This window comes from Dama dama, chromosome 28, assembly GCF_033118175.1.
Source record: "Dama dama isolate Ldn47 chromosome 28, ASM3311817v1, whole genome shotgun sequence".
NCBI classification, from domain to species: Eukaryota; Metazoa; Chordata; class Mammalia; order Artiodactyla; family Cervidae; genus Dama; species Dama dama.
Window position 1 is genome coordinate 22617181 of NC_083708.1, and position 19529 is coordinate 22636709.

Below are 19529 nucleotides of genomic sequence, written 5' to 3' on the forward strand. Positions count from 1 at the left end.
AGAGAAATGCAAATCAAAACCACAATGAGGTACCATTACACGCCAGTCAGGATGGCTGCTATCCAAAAGTCTACAAGCAATAAATGCTGGAGAGGGTGTGGAGAAAAGGGAACCCTCTTACACTGTTGGTGGGAATGCAAACTAGTACAGCCGCTATGGAAAACAGTGTGGAGATTTCTTAAAAAACTGGAAATATAACTGCCATATGACCCAGCAATCCCACTTCTGGGCATACACACTGAGGAAACCAGATCTGAAAGAGACACGTGCACCCCAATGTTTATCGCAGCACTGTTTATAATAGCCAGGACATGGAAGCAACCTAGATGCCCATCAGCAGATGAATGGATAAGGAAGCTGTGGTACATATACACCATGGAATATTACTCAGCCATTAAAAAGAACTCATTTGAACCAGTCCTAATGAGATGGATGAAACTGGAGCCCCTTATACAGAGTCAAGTAAGCCAGAAAGATAAAGAACATTACAGCATACTAACACATATATATGGAATTTAGAAAGATGGTAACGATAACCCTATATGTAAAACAGAAAAAGAGACACAGAAACACAGAACAGACTTTTGAACTCTCTGGGAGAAGGCGAGGGTGGGATGTTTCGAGAGGAATCGGGTGGAGAGGGAGGTGGGAGCGGGGATTGGGATGGGGAAGACGTGTAAATCCATGGCTGATTCATATCAATGTATGACAAAACCCACTGAAATGTTGTGAAGTAAACAGCCTCCAACTAATAAAAAAATTAAAAAAAATAAATAAAATAAAATAAAATAAATTGATAACTAACTTGTTTTTAAGTGAAACAGTAGATAATAACAATGGGGCAGATGTGGGGTAAGGGGAAGAAATGTGCTTAACAGGTAGTTAGAATGATAAGGTGCTTGCCTGTTTGGAAAAGATAGAGATATTGAAGAGTTTTGCTTTCACTCTATAATACTTCACATGTTTAAAAATTCTACAAGAGGAAACCTGCAAACTATTGCTTCCAGGCCAGCAAAGGAAATTGTTTAGAAAGGGATGAGAAAACTCTCAAAACAACAAAGAACAAGAAACAAAAGCAAGAAGAAACAATCAAGCATGACAACCAAAATACACACACTCCACACCTCCTCCACAAAGATGGTAGATGTGCATCCAAAGGTATTATTAATCACAGTAATGCAAGTTGGCTTAACTACTCTATTTAAAATAAAACACCGAGAACCATGTCTTCTGTTTGCAGTGCTCTGATTTCTGCTAAAATTATCAGTATATTTGGGGAACTCTGAAGTGTTGAAAAGCAGCTGATGGTTCACATGGACAATCTCTGAAATGTTTATGACAACCAGTTTGCAAATGGTTGTCAAACTGAAGGTAAATGAGAAGTAGACAATAAGACCAATAGGGGCAGCATCAGAAATATTGGGACTATAGACAAATGTAGTTGCTTGTAAAGTACTTCATTCAGCTCTAAAGAGACAAGAAAAGGCACCAGCACTTAAACACTACTTGGCTAATTCTTTAATTTAGTTTGTGTTCTCTTATTAACAGCTTCTGACAACACACCAGCCATCCTCTTGTATGTTACACATTAATCAAACTGCCTTAAATTATCGTAGACTAAATGCTGATGCTCACTGAGCGAAGCCCAGGTGGACGCTACAGAAAGATCTCTCTGCGGTCCCAGCGTCATTACTGCTCTGGGACTGTCATTCTCAACTTGTCACTAGAAGGAAGCAACTGTGCTGATCTCTAAGAGGGATGCCAGTCTCGGGCTGGATGCTAGCCTGTGTTCTTAGAGCAGCTTCATCCTCAAGCTCTCACACCTCTGTGAATCCTTCAACTCCTGACACTTTGGATTTTTGAGCTGATGGGATGAGAAACCTGGGGTCTCAGAGGGAAGTGACCTGTTGCCCATTGCCCCAGTTGCAGTACAGCACACAAGAACAGAACCTCTGAATCAGAAATCATCCCCATTACATCACAGGTCAGGTCATCAACAGCGAGGATCTGAAGAATCCTAAAGTCACTCCATTGTTTTTCCTCACAATTCCCCTGGCCTGGTCCCCTATGCCTCCTCTTGTTCTAAATTTTCTCTCTGCTGAGCAACCAGTGGTTACTAGGTAGGTTCACAAGATGTTCTCAACGGAGGCTCAGAAGACTTTCCCTTCTGATTCATGGATTCCTTAAAGGCTGGTATCCCTCCCAGACTACTGTTTCCTCTTAAAACCTGAAAAGCTCCTTCAAACAACATAGTGGCTTCCTCCACGGAAGAAATGAGTGCATTCATTTCACTCTTGATATCACTCTTGCTTCTAAAAGCTGACATATACCTTCAGCCTCCTCTTCAAGGAAGTGAGACCAGGAAGTCATCTGAATAAACACAGCCATGCTTGGCGGCAAAGAACCAAGACCCTTTGTTTATAGCTCTGGGCGAGGGGAGAAGCTCACATTTTAGAAAACTTTCTTGGAGTAACCATACTTACAAGTAAAATAATGCAAAGGCAAAACCACTGGAAAATTCCTAAGCCACAAACATTTCAATGTGGACCAGGATCCAGAGTCAGAAACAGAAGTTGAAACCAAGAGGAGGAGTAGCCTGAGGGAGGGTAAAGAGGAGAGAAGCAGAGAGATCAAAGGTTGTGCAGAGAACATCCCAGGTTTCTCTCTCTTTCTCTTCTCTGACACTCAGTCTACCAGATGGTGTTTTGCATTTGCCCACCTTCAGATGAAGGGGTAAGCTGGGGTGTCTCAGGCAGGAAGAGCTGGGGGCTAGACAGCACCCTAACCCCATCTACTTTCTATTTTTTTTTTCTTTTGCATTATTTTATTTTTTTTTCCATTTATTTTTATTATGCAAAACAAAAAAAGAGACACAGATGTGCATCTACTTTCAATGGAACTTAGTCTTTTAACTCAGCACCCTCACTGCACACAGAAACCAGAACCCAGAAATCAGGTTACCTGGCTAGGTCAGGGTCACAAAACCCAGATGGTGGCAGATCTCAGAATAGACCCTGAGTGTCCAACATCAGGGTCCTAGGAAGTCAGCCTTGCCATGAGCAGGAGAGGCTACCAGGGTTGCATGGCCTGGAGGGAGGGAAGATTCTAGGTTCACAAATGGCAGAGGAGAAGGACGACTCACAGAGATAACTGACACCTGGATTCTACAAAGCATCTCAGTGAGGAAGGGAACGATCACGGGAGAAGAAAAAGACAGAAAAAGAAAAAATACTAATTGTATGACAACGATTCAGTTTACTTCATTCGTTAGGGGCTGTGTTATGTGCAGATTAACAAAAAACAGTGAAGAAAAGCGTAAAATAAGCTATTTGAGCTAGGCGTTCATCATAAAGAAAGGTTTTCTTCCTGTATATTTCTCACTTCAGTGGGAATATATTATATTATACTTAAGTGTTTCTCACCTTGGTTCTTGAAAGCCTTTTTCAGAGACACTTTGGATATTTGTTACAATGCAGATGCCGGGCTCTCCTTTGAGTTACTGAACCAGAATCTCTGAGGCTCTCACTCAGAAATCTGAATTGTGAACAAGCTTCCTATAAACGCTGACATTTTAGAACCAGTTCACTTTAGTTCAGTTCAGTCAATCAGTCATGTCTGATTCTTTGCGACCCCATGGATTGAAGCACGCCAGGCTTCCTTATCCATCACCAACTTGCGAAGTCTACTCAAATACATGGCCATTGAGTCGGTGATGCCATCCAACCATCTCATCCTCTGTCATCCCCTTCCCCTCCCACCTTCAATTTTTTCCAGCATCAGAGTCTTCTCAAATGAGTCAGTTCTTCACAGCAGGTGGCCAAAGTATTGGAGCTTCAGCATCAGTCCTTCCAATGAAAATATTTAGGACTGATCTACTTTAGTATGGACCGGTTGGATCTCCTTGCAGTCGAAGGGACTCTCAAGAGTCTTCTCCAAGACCACAGGTCAAGAGCATCAGTTCTTTGGCACTCAGCTTTCTTCATAGTCCAACTTTCACATCCATACATGACTACTGGAAAAACCATGGCTTTGACTAGATGGACCTTTGTTGGCAAAGTAATGTCTCTGCCTTTTAATATGCTGTCTAGGTTGATCATAGCTTTTCTTTCAAGGAGCAAGCGTCTTTTAATTTCACGGCTGCAATCACCATCTGCAGTGATTTTGGAGCGCCCCAAAATAGTCTGTCACTGTTTCCATTGCTTTCCCATCTATTTGCCATGAAGTGATGGGACCAGATGCCATGATCTTAGTTTTCCGAATGTTGAATTTTAAGCTAACTTTTTCACTCTCCTCTTTCACTTTCATCAAGAGGCTCTTTAGTTCTTCTTTGCTTTCTGTCACACGTGTGTTGTTATCTGCAAATCTGAGGTTATTGATATTTCTCCTGGCAATCTTGATTTCAGCTTGTGCTTCATTCAGTCCAGCATTTCTCATAATATACTCTGCATATAAATTAAATAAGCATGGTGACAATATGCAGCCTGGACATACTCCTTTCCCTATTTGGAATCAGTTTGTTGTTCCATGTTCAGTTCTAACTGTTGCTTCTTGACCTGCATACAGATTTCTCAGGAGACAGGTCAGTGGTCTGGTATTCACATCTCTTGAAAAATTTTCCACAGTTGGTTGTGTTCCACACAGTCAAAGGCTTTGGTGTAGTCAATAAAGCAGAAGTAGATATTTCTCTGGAACTCTCTTGCTTTTTCAATGATCCAATGGATGTTGGCAATTTGATCTCTGGTTCCTTTACCTTTTCTAAATCCAGCTTGAACATCTGAAAGCTCACAGTTCACGTACTATTGAAGCCTGGCTTGGAGAATTTTGAGCATTACTTTGCCAGCGTGTGAAATGAGTGCAATTGTGTGGCAGTTTGAGCATTCTTTGGCATTGGCTTTCTTTGGGATTGGAATGAAAACTCACCTTTTCCAGTCCTGTGGCCACTGATGAGTCTTCCAAATATGCTGGCATATTGAGTACAGCATTTTCCCAGCATCACCTTTTAGGATTTTAAATACCTCAACTGGAAAGGATTTGAAATACCTCAACTGGAATTCCATCACCTCCACTAGCTTTGTTCGTAGTGATGCTGCCTAAGGCCCACTTGACTTAGCATTCCAAAATGTCTGACTCTAGGTGAGTGATCACACCATTGTGAAGATCTTTTTTGTATAGTTCTTTTGTGTATTCTTGCCACCTCTGCTTAATATCTTCTGCTTCTGTTAGGTCCAGATCATTTTTGTCCTTTATTGTGCCCGTCTTTGCATGAAATGTTCTCTTGATATCTCTAATTATCTTGAAGAAATCTCTAGTCTTTCCCATTCTATTGTTTTCCTCTATTTCTTTGCATTGATCTCTGAGGAAGGCTTTCTTATCTCTCCTTGCTATTCTTTGAAACTCTGCATTCAAATGGGTATATCTTTCCTTTTCTCCTTTGCCTTTAGCTTCTCTTCTTTTCTCAGCTATTTGTAAGGCCTCCTCAGACAATCATTTTGCCTTTTTGCATTTCTTTTTCTGGGGATGGTCTTAATCACCGCCTCCTGTACAATGTCATGAACCTCCGTCCATAGTTCATCAGGCATTCTATCAGATGTAGTCCCTTAAAAACATTTGTCACTTCCACCGTATAATCCTAAGGGATTTGATTTAGGTCATACCAGAATGGTCTAGTGATTTTCCCTACTTTCTTCAATTTAAGTCTGAATTTGGCAATAAGGAGTTCATGATCTGAGCCACAGTCAGTTCCTGGTCTTGTTTTTTGCTGACTGTATAGGGCTTCTCCATCTTTGGCTGCAAAGAATCTAATCAATGTGATTTCGGTATTGACCATCTGCTGATGTTCATGTGTAGAGTGTTCTCTTGTGTTGTTGGAAGTGGGTGTTGGCTATGACCAGTGCATTCTCTTGGCAAAACTCTGTTAGCCTTTGCCCTACTTCATTCTGTACTCCAAGGCCAAACTTGCCTGTTACTCCGTGTGTTTCTTGACTTCCTACTTTTGCATTCCAGTCCCCTATAGTGAAAAGGACATCTTTTTTGGGAGTTGGTTCTAGAAGATCATGTAGGTTTTCATAGAAGCATTTGACTTCAGCTTGAACCAACTTCTTTAGAACCAAAATCATTTACAATCCCTTCATCGGAGAATTAGTTGAACTTCATCTGCCCTCCAGGTCTCCCCATGCCTACTTCAGAGAGGCTCTGCCCAAGACAGTGAGTGCCCTCCAATCACAGAGGCTCCCAGGCCCTGCCAGGTCTTATCCCCCCGCCAGGCCCTGAAGGACTGACCTGGTTTAATTTGAAGATTCTACATTTTTAGGCTAAAACTGCAAACAAGTATTGCTTTGCTAATGAGAAACATTATCAAATTTTTCTGTCATCAGGATGTATTTTTCCCTTCAAAGTCAGGGGAGGAAAAGTTATTAAAAACAAGCAAACAAGAGACAGAGTGACTGACCTTCTGGGCTACACTTCTCTCAATAAGGCCCAAGTCAGGGTACCCAGCCCCACCAGGTTACCTGACCAAGTGGCGCTTCTTGGAATAACAGCCATGAGGTGAGACTACGGGAGGCCCGGACACTGTCCCCCTTCGCCTACAAGCCCAGCTCTTCGGAAGGGACAGAATTTCTGAGGAGCAGGGTGCGTGGCAGGAAATACCGGTGCAGGCAGCATCCACGTGAAAGTAGCAGCTGGTAGACCTGTGGGCTGGCTGACCCTCTGGGAAGCCTCCAGGCTCCTGCCCGGCCCCTCCACATTTTCTCCAGAATGTGGCAGAACAGCCAGTTCAGAGGAGACAGAGGAAGCAGCAATGTATCAGTCTGTGGGTTCCTGCTTAATTCCCCAAACCACAGCATGCCCTGAGGGGCAGAGAGGAAGGATAAGGCAACAGCCTTTCCACATCCAAATTGCTGAGACACTTCTCAGAAGACTGTTTTAAGGAACCAGACTGAAAATAGTCAGAGCAGTAATCACTACCTTTGAGCCTGGATTCCCTAAATAAAACGAGTGGCACTCAACTCGGGATTATCTCTGCCCACTGAAGAGAAAAATGTCAGCAGGAAAGAAAGGTGGTTGTCACACCTCGGGACCTGAGGGTGCCAAGCTGCACCCTCTTGAATCTCTGGGAGATGCACGTGGATCCCCAGAGGAACTTTCATCCCGCAGGTGGCTGCGGTCTTGATGAGGGTCTGCCTGCCTCCTGACTCCATCTGCAGCAACCTTTGGATATCTGGAGTGGCTCCCAGCCTCCTTCCCCTCTATTCCTACCTAAGGACAGGACCCTTGTTTAGAAAGCCCCCGAGAGTCCTTGACAGTCTCCAGGAAGGCTATCTTCATGCCAGTGATGACACTGAGGAAAAAGCGGAATACTGCCAGTAACAGAGTCCCAGCATCTCCAGTGAGGCCAACTTTATGCTAAAATGTATTTTCTCTGTGTATATAAAGATATATATATATAGAGAGAGACATTAACAAGAATTACCTGGTCAGTACTGGTGATTCCCAGTGATTTTAATTCCCTTTACATTTTTTGGCATTTTCCAATTTCTTTTTTAATCATCAAGGTGATTATCTTTTTATAATCATTTAATAAAACATTACCTTAAAAGATATTAATAGTTATAATTTACCTAGATGTGAACATGGCATATGACAGAGGCGGCCATTTATGTTGTGCAGTGTCTAAGGCAGACAAGAAGAAAGTGGTATAGAGTCAGAAACTTCTCTTTCTCTTCTCAGTAGCCCCTTTGTTGCAACTCATCTGTAAAGTTCTCAGGCTTCTGCCCATTTCTTGGAGCCCTTGTAGACTGCATATATCTAAAAAAAAGTTCCTAAGTTTAAGCCACAACTTCAAACTTCCATACTAAACCAAATTTTTATGTGTTATTGTGTTTTCGTCCTCTGTTCTGATACAAATATTAAAACAGGTACTTTTTTAAAAAGTAGCTGGATGGTAATGTAAAATTATTAATTTCTGAACAGTTGAGAAGTTGAAGAAAGTTGACCCTTGAACAATGTGGGGGTTAATTTGTGTATAACTTACAGCTGGCCCTCTGTATCTGCAGTTCCTCTCCATCAGCGCATTTGACCAACCTCAGATTACATAATACTGTGGTATTTACCATTGAAATATACTGTGTATAAGAGAAATTGTGCAGATCAATCCCACATTTTTCTTTTTTTCCAATCCCACATTTTTCAAGGGTCAACTGTATATGGTTTTTATATCATAGAAATGGTGACATTTAAGTATCATTGGGTTTCTTAAAGTTAAAACCAAACTACATACAAGTGATATAATGAACTGAGAATTTCCTGCCCTGGAATAGTATATGAGACCCTTGGTTAAGGTGCTTCATTAGCTTCACCTTCCCCCACTGAAGAGTGTATGATTTCAAACCCATCGAGAGCTGAGGAAACACCCTTGAACAAGCCTATCGGGTGGTAACAGACACACTACTAAAAGCTCTTTTGTTTCTTCTCTTCTACATAATTTCATCGCCTTATACAACCACATAGTATATACATAAAACTATAGTTTGGTGAAGTTCAACATATTTGCCAAGATCCATACAGCTCAGAATACTCCCATAGCTGAAGGCTGTGGTTCTCTAAAGGATGATATTAATAAAAGATACTGTTGCTGCCATATGGTAAAAGTAAGATGTAGGAGACCCAAGACCATTAAAGGGACCATTTGCTACTTTCTCTGATGTAACTGCTATGGGATGGAATACGTAATAGCTTCAGAACCAGAAGACCTAGGTGTGAAACACAGTCCTGCATTTACCTGCTGTCGTCATCTTTCCTATACTGCTTACCTTCTGCCTCCTTGAAATGGGAGTTATTGTGAGGATTTTAAAAAGGATAATGTCTGTGAAAATACTTGAAATTATTGTAGAATACAGCAATTTATCTGAGGAAGAAAAAGAAGCCTCAATTCTGGAGCGCTAAACCCTTGAAAACCTCATTCACACATATTAGATGACCTGGAGCAGTGGGTGGAGCTGGTATTAGAAGTCAGGTGCGAGAATGAAGAGGAGTTTCTTTATCTTGGCACTCAGGGCCATGGAACATTCCTACGATCTCAGCTGACTATCAGCTTTCAAGGTAGACTGCCCTTGGGAATTGTCAGCCATCAGTTAGGAGAGAGACAGTCTGGCCAAAGGTGTGTATTCAGTCTCTGTCATGTCTGACTCTTTGTGACCCCATGGACTGTAGCCTGCCAGGCTCCTCTGTCTATGGGACTCTTCAGGCAAGAATACTGGAGTGGGTTGCCATTTCCTCCTCCAAGGGATCTTCCTGACCCAAGAATTGAACCCATATCTCCTGCATTGGCAGGCAGGTTCTTTGACCACCGAATTACTCGGGAAGTTTCAGCCAGAGAGCTCCCTCTATTCCTGGAAGTCTTTGCCACATGACTATCAATACCCAGCAATGCTGAACAGACTGGGCGGCAGGGGCAGACCCAGAAAGCAATGCTCAGCCAGGGGCCTGTTGGGGCTCTGGACCAGTCCAGTGTGCCCCATCAGGTGCTGAAGGAACATCTGATTTCTGTTGTACTTTCTTAGCAAGGTGGCCCTGACCAGAAGGAGAGCCACCTAGTCACTAAAGGGAGAGACACTCACCTTATGACAATCCATTGCTAAATCTGCAGCACTACTTCTTTCAGAGATAAACAAGGCTATGAAGCGCATGTGAGTGCTGTGTGGGTCATGGTCATCCAAATCTTTCGAGATCGGGCAGGACACTGTATCCCCATTTGTGTTCTGAGAGCATTAATCCTATGAAATGCTCTGGACAGTCTTCCTGCTATCACATTTTAAACATATTTACTACATTCTTCAGCTAGAAGGGTCATACTGCCCCTTATACACATGAAAAGGCCCTGAAAAATCTTGAAGTTAAAAAAAAAATCTAACTTTATTTAACCAAACTTCTTTTAACAGGCAACATTATCTGGCAGTTGAGAATGGGAGGTATGGGTGTCTACAGCCAGGCTTTGAACCATATGTTCCTCCCCTCTCCAGCTGTAGGAGCGTGGGCGAGTTAATCTCTCTGGCTCAGTTTCCGTGCCTGCGAAATGGGAATAATCATATATCTTCCTCACGGTGTTTTTCATGAAAATGAAATGAGCTAAAAAGTACAGATTGCTGAGAATGGTCTAGAATACAGAAAGCACTGAATAAATATTAGCTATGATAATTTGCATGCTTATTATATGATGATTAACTGTTTTCTATGACACTTACTTATATCCTAAGCAACTTGTATCCCATGGGATAGGGAAACAGAATAGGTAAAATCACTTGTAGCACCAAAAGTCTAGCAGAAGAATCAGAGTTTCAGTCTCCAACGTCGACTTCCCCTTCCTGTTTTTTATTTATAAAAATAAGATCACTGGACTAGTTGATCCTTCCAGCTACGATAGTCCAAGATTCTGAAAAAGAGGCACAGAACCATTAAACCCAACAGCCCCTACCCAATCCTGGATCCAATCTGGGTACTCTACGGTTCTACCTTCCAGAGACCTTGTTCAGATTTTAAGCTGCCATGGCAAGACTTCCAGTTAAGGGACCAGTTGCTGCTCTGCAAGATGAATGTGGAAACTGCATTCTGACAGCTCCCTGCAGAGCTCCGAAACACTCAGCAGGGAATCAAACTGAGCAGTTACAGTGGCAGCAGCTGCCACCTACCTGCTCCACAGTCGCTTCAGCCCCCGTCATCCTCGGGTTCTGCACCAAAGTATCGCTCCAATTTTTCACCTCTTGTGCTCGCTCTCCAAGGCCAAGAAGGTACCTGGACCTGTCCACTGGTCAACTACTCTGCTTATCTCGGATACTGCATGCTCCACCCAAGGGCCGAACTCTTCTTCTTTCTCATATGTACGGAGCTCCAGGCAAACTTCAGATACCCATCTGTACTCAATCTTGCTGATGCATCTCACATTTGGACCTTACCTCTGGAGTCCACCCTGTCCCGGCAGGGGAAAAGCTGCTGCTTCTTCCCCGAGGGTGTCCTGTCCATGCTTCTGCTTTCTCCTAGTTCAGTCTTTTGGAATTTTCTGGAATGTCAAATGGCTACACTGCTTTGAATTTTACTTGTGAATCCATCCACCCATCTCTAGCAAGCCAACCAATATTTATTGAATGCTTCCTACATACAAGCAAACTTCTAAGTTCTGTTGATGCAACGCTGAGCCAAAACATTCTCCCTGTTCCCATTCGACACATATTTTAGTAGAGGAAAAAAGACAAGCAAACAAAATGAAAAAGCATGCTAAATAGTGAAAAGGGCCATGAAGAAAATAAAACAGGGTGAGGTTATATAATAAAAGTGACGAGGAGAAGGGAATTCAGTGGGCGACTGGGGTAGGGTTAGGCAGGGTCTCTTGTGGGAGGGGACAGATGAGTTCAGTTCAGTTCAGTCACTCAGTTGTGTCCAACTCTTTGAGACCCCATGGACTGCAGCACGCCAAATTTCTCTGTTCATCACCAATTCCCGGAGTTTACTCAAACTCATATCCATCGAGTCAGTGATGCCATCCAACCATCTCATCCTCTGTCATCCCGTTCTCCTCCTGCCCTCAATCTTTCCCAGCATCAGGGTCTTTTCTAGTGAGTCAGTTCTACAGGTGTCCAAAGTACTGGAGTTTCACCTTCAGCATCAGTCCTTTCAAAGAATATTCAGGACTGATTTTCTTTAGGATGGACTAGTTGGATCTCCTTGCAGTCCAAGGGACTCTCAAGAGTCTTCTCCAACACCACAGTTCAAAAGCATCAATTCTTCAGCGCTCAGCTTTCTTCACAGTCCAACTCTCACATCCATACATGACCACTGGAAAAGCACAGCATTAACTAGACAGACCTTTGTCAGCAAAGTAATGTCTCTGCTTTTTAATACGCCATCAAGGTTGATCATAGCTTTTCTTCCAAGGAGCTAGCGTCTTTTAATTTCATGGCTGCAGTCACCATCTGCAGTGACTTTGGAGCCCCCAAAAGATAAAGTCTCTCACTGCTTCCATTGTTTCCTCATCTATTTGCCATGAAGTGATGGGACTGGATGCCATGATCTTAGTTTTCTGAATGTTGAGTTTTAAGTCAACTTTTTCACTCTCCTCTTTCACTTTCATCAAGAGGCTCTTTACTTCTTCTTTGCTTTCTGCCATTAGGGTGGTGTCAACTGCAAAGCTGAGGTTATTGATATTTTTCCCAGCAATCTTGATTCCAGCTTGTGCTTCATCCAGCCTGGCATTTTGCATTATGTACCCTCCATATAAGTTAAATAAGGAGGATGACAATATGCAGCCTTGACTTATTCTTTTCCCAATTTTAAACCAGTCTGTTGTTCCATGTCCAGTCTGTGGCTTCTTGACCTGCATACAGATCTCTCAGGAGGCAGGTGAGGTGCTCTGGTATTCCCATCTCTTGAAAAATTTTCCACAGTTTGTTGTGATCCACATAGCCAAAGGCTTTAGCATAGTCAATATAGCAGAAGTAGATGTTGTTCTGGAACTCTCTTGCTTTATCAATGATCCAACAGATGTTGGCAGTTTGGTCCCTGGATCCTCTGCCTTTTCTAAATCCAGCTTGAACTTCTGGAAGTTCACGGTTCACGTACTATTGGAGCCTGGCTTGGAGAATTTTGAGCATTACTTTGCTAGCGTGTGAGGTGAGTGCAATTGTGTGGAGTTTGAGCATTCTTTGGCACTGGCTTTCTTTGGGATTGGAATGAAAACTGACCTTTTCCAGTCCTGTGACCACTGCTGAGTATTCCAAATTTGCTGGCATATTGAGTGCAGCACTTTCACAGCATCATCTTTTAGGATTTGAAATAGCTCAACTGAAATTCCATCACCTCCACCAGCTTTGTTCATAGTGATATTTCCTAAGACTCACTGGACTTCGCACGCCAGGATGTGTGGCCCTAGGTGAATGATTACATCATTGTGGTTATATGGGTCATGAAGATCTATTTTGTATAGGTCTTCTGTGTATTCTTGCTACCTCTTCCTAATATTGTCTGCTTCTGTTAGGTCCATACCATTTTTCTTCTTTATTGAGCCTATCGTTGCATGAAATATTACCTTGGTTTCTCTAATTTTCTTGAAGAGATCTCTAGTCTTTCTCATTCTATTGTTTTCCTCTGTTTCTTTGCATTGATCTCTGAGGAAGGCTTTCGAATCTCTCCTTGCTATTCTTTGAAACTCTGCATTCAAATGGGTATATCTTTCCTTTTCTCCTTTGACTTTAGCTTCTTTTCTTTTCTCAGCTATTTATAAGGCCTCATCAGACAACCATTTTGCCTTTTTGCATTTCTTTTTCTTGGGGATGGTCTTGATCACTGCCTCCTGTACAATGTCACGAACCTCTGTCCACAATTCTTCAGGCACTCTATCAGATCTAATCCCTTGAATCTATTTGTCACTTCCACTGTATAATCATAAGGGATTTGATTTAGGCCATACCTGAATGATCTGGTGGTTTTCCTTACTTTCTTCAATTTAAGTCTGAATTTGGCAACAAGGAGTTCATGATCTGAGTCACACATGATCTGAGTCTGCTCCTGGTCTTGTTTTTGCTGATGATATAGAGTTTCTCCATCTCTGGCTGCAAAGAATCTATCAATCTGATTTCGGTACTGACCATCTGGTGATGTCCATGTGCAGAGTCTTCTCTTGTGTTGTTGGAAGAGGGTGTTTGCTGCGACCAGTGTGTTCTCTTGGCAAAACTCTGTTAACCTTTGCCCTGCTTTGTTTTGTACTCCAAGGCCAAAGTTGCCTGTTACTCCAGGTAGCTCTTGACTTCCTACTTTTGCATTCCAGTCCCCTATAATGAAAAGGACATGTTTCTTGGATGTTAGTTCTAGAAGGTCACGTAGGTCTTCATAGAACCATTCAACTTCAGCTTCTTCAGCATTAGTGGTCGGGGCATAGACTTGGACTACCGTGATATTGAATGGTTTGCCTTGGAAACGAACAGAGATTATTCTGTTGTTTTTGAGATTGCATCCAAGTACTGCATTTCGGACTCTTTTGTTGACTATGATGGCTATTACATTTCTTCTAAGGGATTCTTGCCCACAGTAGTAGATATAATGGTCATCTGAGTTAACTTCATCCATTCCAATCCATTTTAGTTCACTGATTCCTAAAATGTTGATGTTCACTCTTGCCATCTCCTGTTTGACCACTTCCAATTTACCTTGATTCATGGACCTAACAATCCAGGTTCCTATGCAATATTGCTCTTTACAGCATCGCACTTTACTTCCATCACCAGTCACATCCACAACTGGTTATTGTTTTTGCTTTGGCTCCATCTCTTCATTCTCTCTGGAGTTATTTCTCCACTGATCTCCAGTAACATATTGGGTACCTACTGACCTGGGGAGTTCATCTTTCAGTGTTCTATCTTTTTGCTTTTTCATACTGTTCATGCAGTTCTCAAGGCAAGAATACTGAAATGGTTTGCCATTCCCTTCTCCAGTGGACCACGTTTTGCGAGAACTCTGACCTGTCCGTCTTGGATGGCCCTACATGGCATGGCTCATAGTTTCACTAAGTTAGACAAGTCTGTGGTCCATGTGATCAGTTTGGTTAGTTTTCTGTGACTGTGGTTTTCATTTTGTCTGCCCTCTGATGGAGAAGGAAAAGAGGCTTTTGGAAGCTTCCTGATGGGAGAGACTGACAGATGAAGTGAGACCTGAAAAACAAGAGGACCCAGCCTTGCAAAGATCTGGTCTAGAGTGTTCTCCTGCACACTCTAGCACAGAGAACAGCCAGTGCACAGACCCAGAGGCCAGGACCAGATCAGGAAAGGGAGTAGGAAATAAGGCCAGTGTGGCTGGAACAGAGTGAGAGAGAGGGAGTGAGCAGATGAGACCTGGGACAGATGTTGCTGGCCCATGGAGGTCTGGATTAAGGAACCTGAATTTTGTTCTCATTGTGATAGGAATCAACTGTAAGCAGGGAGTAACATGGTAAATCCATCCTCCTTATTGGGGCATGGGTTCCCAAACAATACAACTATAGTATGTGCTTAGCAATACATCAGTGATTCTCAACCAAATCCTACATTCTGTTTGCTCATCGTCATACCAGGGATATTTAGATACTGGACCAGGGCTGAAGTGAAAATTATAACAAAACTACCCAATGATATCCCTGTTAGGCTGGGAATTACACTGTAATTTAAGAACTTAAGAAGTTAGAATTTCAGATACATTATTAGCTCTAATTAATAAGTCATTCCTTCTGGGATTTGCTAGTGATAAGAGCTCAGGCAGCAGTGCAGTCTGAATGAATAACATTTTTACAGAAAAAATAGGATTGCTCACAGTAACTTACTTGGCCTGGAAAGTTAGAGAACTGAAAATCTAACGATGGTATCTTTAACAAGTGTCATTCCACTACTTTATAGCTCTTGCCAAAACAGGTCTTTTTTTTTTTTTTTTTTAAAGTGTACTAAAGTGAGTTTCCAGTTGAAAAGATAAATTCCCAATGCAGTCAACATTAGCAGCCCCATTCCTTGCCACTGTAATAAATGATGAGGTAGGTGTTCCAAAGATGAAAAAGCAGAGCATCGTTTTCTAATCTTGACAGACATCCTTCCCTGTTCACTGATCCTGTATCTTGGAGTGAAGACCTGCACGGGGAAGTCAATTCCTGCAGTGTTCCTGGTGCATCTTTCTAGAGGTAGCAGCAAGGACAACAAGTCTTTAGCAGACACTGTTCGTGAACCTGTGCCCAGCTTCTCTGTACCATTGAAACTGGGAAAGTGTGTGTGCTCCTGACAATCATATTCGGCAAATGGACTAAAATCAGTCACTAACAAGGGGGACAGACAGTAATTAACGTCCTGACAGTGAGAGCTCCTGTGATGAGCTCTCATCTCACCTGTGATGAGAGGTGCGAGGAGTGAACGCTGATGGTACCCAGGGTGGGCCAGGCTTTTGTGCCTGTGTGTGTATGTGTGCTCGAGGTGAGATCCTTGAAGGGAGCTGGGTTTCCTCCATCTCTGTAGAAGATATACAATTGGGCCCTCTCTCAAATCCCCCATGCCTGGCTTAGATTACTCTTTTACCTTTAATCTCTTTAAGACTTCTGTGGGGGCTACTTCGTAATAAAACGATTCTCAATTTATATCACCCATGGATGACTGTTCTATCTCCCCAATAGGCTGTAAAATCCTCCAAGTCCGAGTCATCTCTTTTGCTCCCCACTCACCTGTCATATAAAAACAACCAACAGTGTAGGAGGGAGTGAAATAAAACATAATTGTCTTCCAGCCTCGCTCCCCAAAGATAACCACTATTAAGTTCCTTGCATCTCCCATAAAAGTTTGTGGGCAAACTTCTGTGTTATTCCAGTATTAATCCAAGGAGCAAAACTTAGAAGAAATATGGACTGATACACAGAATTTCAAATCAGTTCCAGTTCAGGGCAGTATGTGTGCCCACATGCTAAGCTGCTTCAGTCATGTCTGACTCTGTGACCCCATGGACTATAGCCCACCAGGCTCCTCTGTCCACGGGATTCTCTATGCAAGAACACTGGAGTGGGTTGTCATTTTCTCCTCCAGGGGATCTTCCCAACCCAGGGATCAGACCCACGTCTCTTAAATCTCCTGCATTGGCAGGTGGATTCTTTACCACTAGCACCACCTGGGAAGCCCTACAGGGAAGTATAAAAATAAATAATTATAAATTAGTACATAATTATAAATTAGTACTAATTAATTATAAATTAGTACATAAAAGGAGTGTACATAAATTATACATAAATTAGTACATAATTAGGTCTTCCCCAGTGGCTCAGTCAGTAAAGAATCTGCCTGCAATGCGGGAAACCCGGATTTGATCTCTGGGTTGGGAAGATCCCCTGGAGAAGGGAACGGCAACCCACTCCAGTATTCTTGCCTGGGGATTCCCATAGACAGAGGAGCCCGGCGGGCTACAGTTCATGGGGTCACAAAGCGTCAAACGTGACCGAGTGACTAACCTTCAAGGGGTGTAGTGGACATTCCAAGGTAGATGAGATCACTCAGTTATCACAAGCCTGGCAAGTCCAGTTCTGTCTCTAACATGCCGGCTGTTCCCTGGCCAACTGACTCCATCTCTCTGTATCTCAGTTTCCTCTCCTACAAAATCGGAAGCTGTTCTCTATGGTCCTTGAATCCAAGAACTTGGAATTAACAGTTAAGTAATGATAAATACAAACAGGCATGCCACAGCAAAAGTCTGAAATGTGTTATCAGGAAGACAATCGCAAAGACAATCAATGCAACAGAATTCCAGGAGAATACAGATGCAAATTATTATGCAACAGTTATTATTATTACTAATTTTAACTAAATTCCTGAGCTGTAATTCACAGGAAAATCCACATCTTGTTTTAACACAGAGATGCACCAAGCAATATCCTCCGATTCGGAAGTTATTTTAGGGCATCAGCAACTCTTCACAAGTAGAAACAACCACCCAGGCTCACTCATTTCTCAGCAATGCATGTGGCCTGCTCACCAGCCTTAGAGGGCTCGGGAATATTTTTCCGTTGCTGAGAGTTAGAGATAAGCTCAATAACATTTGGTAGCTACAGGGTCACACCTGAAGTAACTAGTCAACATCTGAATTCTCATATGCCACCTTGGTGACAACTAGCTGCTTACCAGGGAGGGGGTCTTCCTACTGGTCAGTCTACATGTGATGTTCTGTTTGACCACATCCAATACCAGGAGCACAGATAAATACCCAGAGGAGGGAGGGACTGCAGCACAGGAAAAGAGAGTGGGTAGAACACGATCACTGTTAATCCTCCATTCAGCAATGTGACTGCAAGCTAAAAGCAGACGACACTAATGATGGCTGAAAATTCTTGTTCTAGGGAAAAGGGAAGTGTTATTCACAAGTTTCTTTGCTGAATGTTCTTGCTTTTAAATCTCTTGGAGGCAGGAAAGATGGAGATGAACAGAACCAATCCTGGGGTTAGGGAGATATGGGTTTGGCCACTACTCGACAATCACCTCATCAGTTTTGAGGCTCCATTTGTCCATTCACTTAGAATGAGACAGAGAAGGCAATACTTGCATTGTGCTTATGATCATGTGAAAATGTGGCTTTCCATGGGCTGCTCCTATGAAAGTCAGGATCCTTAAAACACAATGACAAGTCAAACTGAGAAATGACACCCTCAAGGAGACAGTCCTTACCTGGAAAGAATTCATACAGCGGAGGGATGAAGGCAGTGCAGCATTACTCCTCGACAGTATCAACAGCAGCTCCAGGCAGGTTGTAGAGGGCAGGGTGAGGGAGTGTATGCTGATGTCATTTTCCCACAAGCTGGAGAGCCTGAAACACACAGATTTGTGCAACTTCATCATTCCATTAGGCCGGAAGTATTTAAAAAATCTGATGTAAGGAGAAAACTTTCCTTTGTGGGAGAAAAAGAGCAATGTACTAGAAACAGAAATAAAATGGTTGTACTAAAAATTCAGAGAACATGTACAAGGCATTCTTATAGTGCTTCTGATATAAAACAAATGAATAAGGCAATTTTTTTTCAGGTCAACATCTTATACTCAAAGTTAAAGAGTCATATGAAATGTAGTCTTATTTGTGAGGGATCTATGTGGAGATGGCTAATAGCTAACACACTGAATGCTTCCTTTGTTCTACGTCCTGTCTCACATGCAGTATCTTGTCCAACCCCCAGATGCTATGACGTGAAACAACTGCTATCCCATCCTCCAGATGTAGAAATTGTTTCTGACCTGGATATGCCTTATGAAATATCTAGTTCTGCTTTTTTCAAATACTTAAAAAGAGACAGAATCCTTTCATTAAAAAAGCTTGTAAAAGCCCTGTTTGTAATGCAAACAAGAGCAAAGATGCTCTGTTGGAAAGGGAAAGGTCGGCAGGAGGCCTCACTTCATCTGCCACAGAGGCCCATGGAGCAGCTCTGAGACTCCTGTAGAACCTACTCGAAATTCCTCTCACAGGGACGTGAGGGAACCAAGGACTAGAAAAGCAGAGAGACTTGTCTGAAATGAGGCAGGTGTTTAGGAAATGCTATGGCTGGCTCCCGATCCTGGTTTCCTAACTTCAGAATCAGAAGGTGTTCTCTATGGTCCTTGAATCTGGGACCCCCATCTAGTGCTTAAGCAAAGGGAAAATCAGGAAAGCATTAGGAGAAAACAACACAGTAACAACAGTATGAGTCTTACTCTTATCAACTCTTCTATTTACTCGAGTATTTCCTGCCTGAGCCCCTAACCAAAGTGTCTACTATCACTGTCCTAATTTTGAAAGAGAAACGTATGTGTACATTAAATAAATATATTTCTCTCTCTATATATATATATATATGTATATATATATATATATATTTGCCTTTCTCTAAACCTCTTTCTGTAAAGGTAGCTTTAACAAAATCAATGGTGAATTCTGAAAGCTGAACGAGCATCCATGGTTGAGGGAATACAGGGCTTAACGCTTTATGTGACAAGTCACAGCACATGGTTTAGCTGTGTGGTCCACAGGGT

General features: G+C 42.4%; 1 protein-coding gene across 3 annotated transcripts in view; it reads right to left on the reverse strand.

Moving 5' to 3' along the window:
• The window catches only part of UBE3D (ubiquitin protein ligase E3D), a 161513-nt gene that overhangs the window by 50691 nt on the left and 91293 nt on the right, over positions 1 to 19529 (reverse strand). For 2 of the 3 annotated variants that reach the window (XR_009690981.1, XM_061131927.1), the window contains exon 9: positions 18198 to 18336. Coding sequence is in view for 2 of the 3 variants with exons in the window: in XM_061131927.1 (XP_060987910.1) it covers positions 18198 to 18336 (139 nt within the window). In the remaining variant the exon portion in view is untranslated. Of the gene's footprint in view, positions 1 to 17649; positions 17756 to 18197; positions 18337 to 19529 lie in introns of those variants that run through there. The other variant, XM_061131926.1, reaches the window with a different exon arrangement.